At 44.3% G+C, this 11319-nt stretch overlaps 1 protein-coding gene across 1 annotated transcript; it reads left to right on the top strand.

Annotated features, from left to right (window-relative positions):
• Positions 1-9697: 9697 nt before the first annotated feature.
• On the top strand, positions 9698-10669 carry LOC100627340 (olfactory receptor 2AT4). The gene has a single exon (XM_005667128.4). It carries the CDS (start codon positions 9698-9700, stop codon positions 10667-10669), a length of 972 nt encoding a protein of 323 aa, XP_005667185.4.
• Positions 10670-11319: the final 650 nt, after the last annotated feature.

Below are 11319 nucleotides of genomic sequence, written 5' to 3'. Positions count from 1 at the left end.
AAAGTCAAGCTACAGAACAGAAGAAATTTTTTTGCAATGCATATAATCAACTAAAAGACTCAGGAGTCCTGGCCAGGATATTTAGATTCATCTTATATCAATTTTTTAAAAAGGTAGTCAAGCCATTAGAAAAATGAGCAAAAGAATTCACAAGAAGGAATAAATGTCCAATACATATAAGAAAATGTGCCCAACTTCTTTAGTAGAAGGAAAAGCACAAATTACAACAGTTATCACTAGAAACCACTCGCTTCCACTAGAAATAGTTAGCGCTAGAAACCAAATGTCAGTCTGATGATACCCAGGTTGGCAAGGATATGGGTTGATGGGGCACTCATACATTGAGAGTGGGAAAGGTTTTTTGTTTCTTTGCTTTTTCTTTTCATGGCCGCACCTGCAGCATATGGAAGGTCCCAGGTTAGGGGGAGAATCAGAGCTGCAGCTGCTGACGTATGCCACAGCCGCAGCAATACCAGGTCTGAGCTGCATCTACAACCTACACCAAAGCCTGGGGCAATGCTGGATCTTTAACCCACTGAGCAAGGCCAGGGGTGAACCCATCCTCATGGACGCTATGTTGGCTTCTTAACCCACTGAGCCATGACAGGGACTCCGAGAGTGGGAATGCTAATTGGCACAGACAGACACTTTGGAAAATGGTTTATCACTATCTTATAATGTTGAGGACACACATGCTCTGTGATCTAGCACAGCAGCATTTCTTTGTGAAATGTTCATAAAAAGTAACACTACATATACCAAGAAAATATGAAGGAGGAGTTCCCGTTGTGGCACAGTGGAAACGAAACTGACTAGGAACCATGAGGCTGCGGGTTCGATCCCAGGCCTCGCTCAGAGGGTTAAGGATTTGGTGTTGCCATAAGCTGTGGTGTAGTTCGCAGCCGCGTCTTGGCTCTAGTGTTGCTGTGGCGTAGGCCGGTGGCTACAGCTCTGATTAGATCCCTGGCCTGGGAACCTCCATATGTCACGGGAGCGGCCCTAAAAAGAAATAAAAGACAAAAAAAAGAAAAAAAAGAAAAGGAGGAATTAGGTATACATGCGCCATAGAGGAATCTCACATAGTGCTGGGTGAAATAATCACAACTCAGTTATACAAAACTCAGGCACAACTAAACTGCATTTTTGATCAATACATACAGATGTAATTATGAAGAAAAGAGAAGGCATGTTTATTTAAAAGTCAGAATCACAGTTATTTCTGCAGGTGAGGAAGAGGTTTGTAATCAGAGAGGGCTACCAAGGGGCTTATGGGGTGAGGTCAAAATTTTGGTCTCCCCTGAATAATAGTGACATGGTATATTCTTTATGATTAGACTCTATATACTTAGGCTTTGCCGTGAGCTGCGGTGCAGGTCGCAGGCGGAGATGCTGTGGGACTTCCCTCCTGATTGGCTGGAGTGACAATAGGAGGCGGTACCGGTGAATTTAAAGGAGAAGGTGTGAAAAAGTGTAGAAGAGGAGACAAGGGAACAAAGCAGGAAAGTATAGGACGACTACCTGCCAGCATTAAAGTCTTATTTGAGTGAGGTTTATTGTCTGCAGAGCCTTCTTGTGTTAAACTCAGATACATCAGGAAAATACTTAAAATCGATTTCATTTTTACCTAAAAGAGCAGTTCTCCTCCTGAGTTATAGTATGTGACTACCTGTGCTAATGTTACTGATTCTTCCCAGTGGAGATGGTTTTTTTTTTTTTTTTTTTTTTTTTTAAGGCTAAGCTTTGGGGCTTTGTTGTATCTGCAGAGATGATCTGATTTTTTTTTTTAAATCGACCCTCACAAATGGCTGCCTAAGCTTCTTGTCAGAAAAATCAAATCTGTCAGCAAATGACATAAGGTGTCTTTCATGTGTTACGTGCACAAATCATGAGCCTACTATGTGCTATATTTTATAGCTCAGTGTTACTGGGAGAGGAAGGAAGAAGAAAGAGATAAAAATAAATTCCAAGATTTCAAAAGCAACTTTAAAATACTTCTAAACTTAATTAGAATATTGAGCTCTAAAACTGACTTTAGTTGTCACTTAAGTGAAAACATTTTTGCAGCCATGAAATTTTGGTTACATTTTAAGAACGATATTTATGTAATACCATTTTTCTGAACTGGTTTTTTTATATTCTTGATGATAGACAAAATATTCTTATTTTCTGCTTTCTATTTGTATTCTAAATAGTATGGTTCACTTTAATTTCTTGTATCTTCCCCTTAAGTTTGCTTCAAATATATTCCCAGAATCATTTGCACTTACCCTGTCTAGTGTCACCTTTGAAGACTTCGTTATTTCTAAGTTAACTTTGTTTTGTTCTAAGCAGTGCATGTTTTAAATAACCTGCCCACTTTTCCTAAGCTGGGTCACCAAATGCTACACCCACAACATGTGGAAAGTGAACAGCACCCTCCTAAACAACCAGTGGGTCACAAAAGTAACCAAAGACAAAGCAGAACATATTTTGAGATGAATGAAGATGAAAGAACAATGTGCTGAAACTTATGAGATGCAGCGAAAGAGAGTGCTTAGAGGGAAATTTATAGCTGTAAATAATATTTACGTTAAAAAGGAAGATAGCTCTCAAATGAATAACCCAATTTTTAACTTTAAGAAATGAGACGAGAAAAGCAAACTAAGGGAGTTCCCAGTGTGGCTCAGTGGTAATGAATCCAACTAGTTTCCATGAGGATGTGGCTGTGGCCAGCAGCTACAGCTCCAATTTGACCCCTAGCCTGGGAACGTCCATATGCCGTGGGGTTTGGCCCTTAAAAAGACCAAAAAAAAAAAAAAAAAAAAAGAAAAAAGAAAAAAGAAAAGCAAACTGAACTCAAAGCAATCAGCAGGCATGAAATAATGATAAAGATGAGAATGGAAATAAATGGAAAGAGTAGAAAAACAATAGAGAAAACAGACAGAAGCAAAATTGGCTCTTTGAATGTATCAACAAAACTGACAAACATTTAGCAAGATGGGCAAAGGAAAAGGAAAGAAGACCTAATTACTAAAATCGGTAGGACGCAACGTTGTCTCTATGAGGATTTGGGTTCGATCCCTGGCCTTGCTTGGTGGGTTGAAGATCCTGCATTGCTGTGGCTGTGGCGTAGACCAGTAGCTGCAGCTCCAATTTGACCCATAGCCTCGGAACTTCCATTTGTCACAGATGCGGCCGAAAGAAAGGAAGAAAGAAAGAAAGGGAGTTCCCATTAAGAAAGGAATTCAGCTGGTTAAGAACCTGACATAGTCTTGTGAGGATTCGAGTTCAATATCTGGCCTGATCAGTGGGTTAAGGATTCAGGTGTTGCCATAAGCTGTGGCGTGGGTCACAGATGTACTTGGATCTGGCGTAGCTGTGGCTGTCGTGTAGCTTGGCAGCTGCAGCTCTGATATGACCCCTAGCCTGAGAACTTCCATATGCCTCAAGTGCAGGTGTGAAAAGAAAAAGAAAAGAAAAAAAATGAAAGAAAGGACATGACCTCTGATTACAGAGACATAAAAATGATAAGAGACTGCCACATAACATCTGAAACAAAAAGCTGAATTTATCCCTTAAGCATGGAAATGTTTCGTTTGTGGCATAGTTTATTTCCGAGCAACACAGGGAGCTGACCTCATAGGGTTGTGGAAAATCTGGAGATTAGGCGTTGGTGGACTTTTAGGAGGAGGAGGAGTGTCTAGAGACTGGTTTGCCTTTAGCTCTGGAAGTGTGGTTACAGCAGTGAAGCGGCTGCTGGGTGGCTGGCTTTCAGCAGTGTGTGTGCTGATGCGAAGTTGTCATTGAGTGATGAAACAGGTTTAAAAAAAGTTCTGATGACTATTTGTCACCATGGCTACGGAGGAGCCAGTCATTTCCTAGAAGTATGGGAACATTTTTATGCTCAGAGGTAATGAAATAAATCATATTTTATCCCATAATGGTAAAATGGTAAGTCTCAGAATGTTGGCTTTTGACAAGGAAATCTCAGCCAACTCTTAACTCTCCTATTGAGGTTCATTTTCTTTAGTAAAACCAAACAAAATTAGAAACCTGAAGGGAATCGAGGTCTCGGTTTTTGTTGGATGTCTCCAGCTTAACTGCAATTCTACCAACTGTTGTACTCCAAGTGGATTCTTCTGGCCCAAGTCCCCAAGTCTCTTAATTAGTTTTATCCATAACACACCAGAAAGTCTTTAGTCATCCTCGTGTTGCTGACAGCTGGGTCTGGATGGTCCTTAAGGAGTTCTGTAGTCTCTGAGAGACAGAAAACAGATCAAAAGAATCCACCTGTTGTGTGGATTGTTATCTGCTGATTCTGCAGAATTCTTTGCCTTTAACTTAAGAATGATTATATCTTCTCCCCCAGAAACACCTCTAGCATTTACATTTATGATCTGGAAGCAAAGATCCATAGACACAAATTTATTCCAAATGCGAAGTTCTCTCTTCCATCAGAGGGAGAAGGTCTGGAGAGAAGATGGCCCATATAGCGCTTGTTTGCTATTCAAAGAAACGACGGAACCACCTTCAGCTCCATGGTGAAGTTCATTAGATCACGAGGAGCAGCTACAGCCTCTGCTGTACCAGTTTCTGCTTTCCATGAAGTTTGATACTCAGCTGCCAATGGCTTAGTATTCTCGAATCCTACACTATCTGCTATGGAAGTCTCTTCTCTGGGCTGAAATGAATCATTCATGCATGGTTTCTCCCAGTTCTGGGCAGCAGCCTCAGGCACTGGTGTAACAATGTCATCCCAGTCATTGCTGTGACTCAGCATCCTCAGAGCCTCTGGGTTTGAAGCTTGGACTGTCCCGGTACAGGCATATACACACAGATTTTATTTTATCTTATTTTATTATTTTATTTATTGCATTTTAGGGTCACGCCCACAGCATTTGGAAGTTCCCAGGCTAGGGATCGAATTGGAGCTACAGCTGCCGGCCTGCACCACAGCTACAGCAACGCCAGATTCTTAACCACTCACCACGGCTAGGGATCGAACCCACAACCTCATGGGTCCTACTCAAGTTCGTTAACCACGGAGCCATGAAGGAAACTCCAACACACACATTTTAGAATCTGCTTACCTCTTGGCCCAGAATTCCTACTTCTAAGGATCTATCTCAGAGAAATATTTGGGTATATATGTCCCCAAATACATATTAAGAGGATGTTAATTATAATATTATTCATAATAGCAATAACTGGGTACAACTTAAATGTCTGTCGTCAGGGAAATTACTACACAAATGTCATGTCCACGCCATCAAATACCAAATTCAGATAAAAGAATAAAGTAGATCAGATAAACGATTCCAAGGCTTGGTTTCTTTCATTTTTCTCTCAATTTAATTTTTATTTTACTTCAGCGTATGCTAGATTTACAATGTTGTGTTAGTTTCAAGTGTCCAGCAAAGTGGTTTAGTTATACGTATATTCAATCTTTTTCAGATTTCTTTTCCCATATTGGTTATCACAGAATTTGAGTCAAGTTGCCTGTGCCAGACAGTAGGTTTTTGTTGATTATATATTTAGTATGTAGTAATGTGTATATTTCAAGACATTAGGTTAGAATATAACGGGATAAGGACAAAATGATTCAAGATATGCTAAAAGCAAAACAAAGCAAAACCACACACACGCACATGTTTAGAAAAGGTCTGACACGAACACACCAGTTTAGTAACAGTGATTTCCTCTGAGGAAGGAAGGAGAAAAATGGGGAAGGGCTGGTGTGAAAACTTCCACTTTTACAAAAGAAAGCTCTGGATTGATGAAAATACTTTACCAGGGGATCTATCTGTTGCATGTGAAATTTTAAAAATCACTTAAATTTTGTACATGTTACTGAAAGAATGACAGAGTCAGAAATAGAGAGCTATGGAGCCAAAGGAAGCATCAGGAAGCCGAGGCAGGAACCATCTGTGACTTGACCTTGGCCTTGGGGCACAGACCTCCGCCTCACATATAACAGCACTAGTTCTATTCAATCATGCAGCAGGTTTTTCCTATTTGGGTTGATTGAAATAACTGCTCTTTTTAATTGAATGTTTATCATGAAATCTTACCGATAGCCCATTACACTCTTTTTACAGATAAGGAAGAAAGGCTCAGTGAGGGAAGGGATTTGTCCAAGGTGACGTAACTGGAAAGAATTCAGATCACAGCCACCATGTGCTGCTCACTAAGCTGCTGAACCCGTCCAAATCCCAGCTCTGCCACCAGCCATTTGCACGACTTTAAGTCCACCAGTCACTCGTTGGACCTTGGCCAAGCCACTTCTCTAGATCACAGTTGCCTCAAATGTCAAACACTAGGAATAAACCTAATGGCTGTTGTGAGACCAGACAGGCCAGCAGGAAGCAAACTGCTTCATTAGTGATAAAGTTCCGGGACTCAGGAGGGTGGTTAATGATGCTGTTTTCATCCTCCGCAAAGCCCAGAGCCAAGTCCCCTGCTCCATCCTAGGAAGTTGCTCCCAGCTGGCAGGGACAGGGTCCCATAGGAGAGTCGACTTAACAAAGAGCGCCCAGCAGGCCCTGGCTCTGAGGTTTAATGGGCCGTGACTCAGCCCCAACCTGGCTCTCCCCCTAGGGCCAAGGTGATGACTCCACAGATGACACCAAGCTGAATCGGGCGGGTCAGGTGAGCGGGGCTAGGGAGGGAGTATCTGCGTGGCTGAGGGAGGCCTGGGGCAGGTAGAGCCATGCGGAGGAGCCTGGGGGCGCCCCCCTCCCATGTGTGAACCTCAGGGTCCCCATGTGCACACACTGTCAGATTGTGTGACTGTGGGTCAGCGACCCCAGCAGGACAGACAGGGATGAGCGGTCACAAACCAAGAGCCCGATGGTATGGTTAGAGTTTGTCACAAGGAATCCAGGCCCATGACAGGTAAAGAAATGAGACTATTGACTGAGGCCTCTGCCACCACTGAGCCACAGATGGGGGACCTGCAGTTCAGAGACAGAAAATGGAAGGTGGTGGGGCCAGCGTGGAAACCCAGGTCTTTCTCACTCCAGTTAAGGAGCCCAAACTCTGTAATTCACACATGTCCTGCTCCTCTTCTGTGGGAACAGCACAAGTTAGGGGAACTATGAGAGAATGGCATGGATTTGGGAATTGCAATGACATGTAATGGCACAAAGACTCTAAGGAATCAAGCATGCAACAGGAGCTTCACAAATGGGAGAACCTCACTCTCCCTTCTTAGAGGCTTGGGCCACGAGACATCTCTGACCCCTCACCGGGCCACTCAAAAATGTGTACTGAGGAGTTCCCACTGAGGCTCGGCGAAATCAATCTGACTAGTATCTATGAGGACACAGGTTCAATCCCTGGCCTCGCTCAGTGGGTTGAAGATTCAGTGTGGCCATGAGCTATGGTGTAGGTTGCATACCCGGCCTGGATCTGGCGTTGCTGTGGCCGTGGTATAGGCCGGCGGCTATAGCTCTGATTCGACCCCTAACCTAGGAACCTCCATATGCCACACCTGTGGCCCTAAAAAAAAAGACAAAAAAAAAAAAAGTGTGCTGAGTTGGGAGAGACGTTTCAGATGGGAAAAATGAGTTTCAGATGGGAGAAAAGAGTCTCAGAGGCCCGAAGTCACAGCAAGTGAATGGCAGAACTGGCCCAGAAGTCAAGATGGACTCAGTCCTTTGTAACAGCCTGGCTCCAGAACAGTCTCTGCTCTCAACCCCTCACCACGCTTGAACAAGGCTCTGCTCTTCTCCAGCCTCCAGCTTCTCATTGTTGAAGGGGTGTACCTGCTCCCTGGCAGGGTGGGATAATGGGAGGAGAAATATAGTGTTGGGGTGGACTTTTGGTAATTGGTCTTTCTGTCCTTCTCTGTCCCCCACCAGCACTGTAATTGGCTCATAGATGATCCTGACCAAGGAAATGGTCTTATAACAACATTTAGTGTCCTTAAGCCCTGAAAGCATCCCCGTGGAGTCCCTTTGCGGAGCACAGGGTTAGGGATCTGGCATTGTCACTGGGGTAGCTTGGGTTGCTGCTGTGGTGTGGGTTTGACTCCTGACCCAGGAACTTCTACAGGCCAAGGGCTTGGCCAAAAAAAAGCCTCAAAAACAAACCATCAAAAGCCCTCTATAATGTGTATTCAAAATAAAGTCATTTAATTAAGGCAAAAAAAAAAAAAAAAAGAAATGTAAAGTCTAGAACATTTCTGATTTTTACCATGATGCTACACCAATGCTTTTTAAAAGATGTGGAATTCTAAAGTCTTTCCAAAACATTTTTTGGTGTCCCCATCTGACTAATGCCCTAAGCACGTACTTTGTTTGTCTGTTGCATAGGCCCATTCTGCCCAATAGACGTTTAGAGAAGGGAAGTGCTTCAGTGCCTTTGGGGTGAGCAAATAAACCTCAACTCCATGGTCTGACTTGTGGCCCCGAGTAGGTGGAGCAGCCTGGGCTTATTGATGAATTGTCCCCAGGCTCAAGGTGATAATCCTGCCCAGATGCTAGTTTAGTTCTGGTTCTGTCACCACTGACTGTGTGACTTTGGGCAAATTATAGCCCACATCTGAGCCCCCCTGTTGTATTCCTAATCCGTATAAGAAAAGGATTAGACTAAAACTATTTCTTGCTAATGACCCTTTCATTCCAATTTTATGATTCAGTAGCAAAACAAAGCCAGTTGGGAAAGCTGCATTCGGGCTCCTGCCTCTGGAGCACCGGGTCCTGAAAACGGTGGTGGTGGATTATTAAACAGAAACAATCAGTCTCCATTACAGCCCCTGCAAATGCTGGCTGTCTGATGGAGCCGTAGACACAAGACAACCCAGTGTGATCAGTGATGACAAAGAAAAGTGCAGGAACCCAGAAAAGAGACGCCCAAGCCAGGGGGACAAAGGCCTCACGGAGGAGGGAAAGATGAGGCAAGAGCAAGGAGTGGCCATTTGATGAGAGTAAGGAGAAACAAAGCTGAAGAGAGGGTAAGGAATCAGCTTCGCTCATGAAAAATCCTTATGAACACTGGGTGGGAACCAAGACACTGGGTTTAAGACCCACCTCTGCTATGAACTTAAGGGCTGACCGTGAAAAGACACTCTGTTTCCAGACTTCAAATTCAGACCCCTCAATAGAAATGGGCCAGGAGTTCCTGTTGTGGCTCAGGGGTTAAGACCTGACATTGTCTCTGTGAGGATGCGGGTTCGATTCCTGGCCTTGCTCAGTGTGTTAAGGATCTGTTGTTGCCACAAGCTGTAGCATAAACCTCAGCTGCAGCTCCAATTTGACCCGTAGCCTGGGAATTTCCATTTGCCACAGGTGCAGCAGAAAGAAAGTAAGAAAGAAAGAAAGAAAGAAAGAAAGAAAGAAAGAAAGAAAGAAAGAAAGAAAGAAAGAAAGAAATGAGGGAGGGAGGGAGGGAGGGAGGGAAGGAAGAAAGAAAGAAAGAAAGAAATGGGCCAGAGGAGGGAGGAGGAGGTGTACGACTGGACTTGATAGCTCTGAATTTCTGCCCCTCAAACCCCACCTCAGCTTAACTCAGTGACATTCAATCCAAAATTGACTTTTTTCTAACAATGTGCAGGAAAATGTGATCAAGAGTTGGTTGTAAGTAATTATGCTTATACTTAACTAGAGAGTAAATATAGAATTCTCATTCCAGAATCCTTTGTTTCTGTGGTTTCCAAATATTCCAGTGTCCAGATGTTCCAGTTGCCCATCTTGCAAAAATCCAGCTCTGTCTCACCATGGAGGCCACAACTTGTAATGGATCAGTGGGTGGCTCACCAGTCTTCTACCTGGTGGGCCTCCCCTCTCTTCCAGAGTCCCTCTTCCTCCCTGTGTTTTTTATTTTTCTCCTCTTCTATCTTCTCATCCTTACGGGTAACACCCTGATCCTGGTGGCCGTGGTGACAGAGCCCAGACTCCATAAACCCATGTACTTCTTCCTGATCAACCTCTCAGCCCTGGACATCCTCTTCACCACAACCACTGTCCCCAAGATGCTGTCCCTCCTCTTGTTTGGGGACCACGTCCTCAGCTTTACTTCCTGCTTATTGCAGATGTACCTCTTCCAAAGCTTTACCTGCGCCGAAGCCTTCATCCTGGTGGTCATGGCCTATGACCGCTACGTGGCTATCTGCCGCCCCCTGCACTACCCTGTGCACATGACCCCGCAGACCAATGCTGCCCTGGCGGCCAGTGCCTGGCTCACCGCCCTCCTTCTGCCCATCCCAGCAGTGGTGAAGACCTCCCAGATGGCATATGACAACATTGCTCGAATCTACCACTGCTTCTGTGACCACCTGGCTCTAGTTCAGGCCTCCTGCTCTGACACCACCCCCCAGACCCTCCTGGGCTTCTGCATCGCCATGGTCGTGTCCTTCCTGCCCCTCCTCCTGGTGCTTCTCTCCTATGCCCACATTGTGGCCTCGGTGCTTCGCATCAGCTCCCGAGAAGGACGCTCCAAAGCCTTCTCCACCTGCACCTCCCACCTGCTGGTGGTTGGCACCTACTACTCATCCATCGCCATAGCCTATGTGGCCTACAGGGCTGACCTGCCCCTTGACTTCCACATCGTGGGCAACGTGGTGTATGCTATTCTCACACCAATCCTCAATCCTCTCATCTACACTCTAAGAAACAAGGATGTCAAGGCAGCCATCACCAAAATCGCATGTCTCAAGACCCGTTCTGGGATAGGAGACTTTGACCTTTAGATGTGGCTAATTCTGCTCTCAGGATACCAAGTAACAGTGTCCAGCACAGACTGGAACAGAATAAATAATCTTGAATGTATAGATTAATGAATGTGCGGTAGGAAGAGAAAATTCAGTTGAGCAGATGGCTTCAAAAGTTGTCAGGATTTCCCATCGTGGCTCAGTGGAAACAAATCTGACTAGCATCCATGAGGATGCAGGTTTGATCCCTGGCCTCACTGGGTGGGTTAAAGAGTGTTGCCATGAGCTGTGACGTAGGTTGCCGATGTGGCTTGGATCCCAAGTTGCTGTGGCTGTGGTGTAGGCCAGTGGCTGTAGCTCCAACTGGACCCCTTGCCTGGGAACCTCCATATGACATAGGTGTGGCCTTAAAAAAATAAATAAATAAATACAAAGTGGTTGTCATATCTTGGTCCGAGGCTTTCGTCCAGTACAATGGAATAATGTTAATCTTTACATGACATCTTGATTTGTTGTATAAGAATTTCACTACTTCATAATTCAAAAAGCCTTTTATTTATTTATTTATTTTAAATTACTCAAATGAATTTATCACATCTGTAGTTGTATAATGATCATAACAATCTGATTTCACAGGGTTTCCATCCCACAGCCCAAGCACATCCCCCCACCCCCCAAACTGTCTCCTC

This window comes from Sus scrofa, chromosome 9 (genome assembly GCF_054392235.1).
Source record: "Sus scrofa isolate SSC_HxYL_T2T_F1_AM1 chromosome 9, Sscrofa_HxYL_maternal_Yorkshire_Landrace_v2.0, whole genome shotgun sequence".
Classification (NCBI taxonomy): Eukaryota; Metazoa; Chordata; class Mammalia; order Artiodactyla; family Suidae; genus Sus; species Sus scrofa.
Note: the sequence above shows the minus strand (reverse complement) of the source record. Positions and strands in the feature narration are given on the sequence as shown.

Bases quoted from the DNA above. Each gene is read 5' to 3' on its own strand.
- LOC100627340 (XM_005667128.4), top strand. From the start codon at position 9,698: ATGGAGGCCACAACTTGTAATGGATCAGTGGGTGGCTCACCAGTCTTC.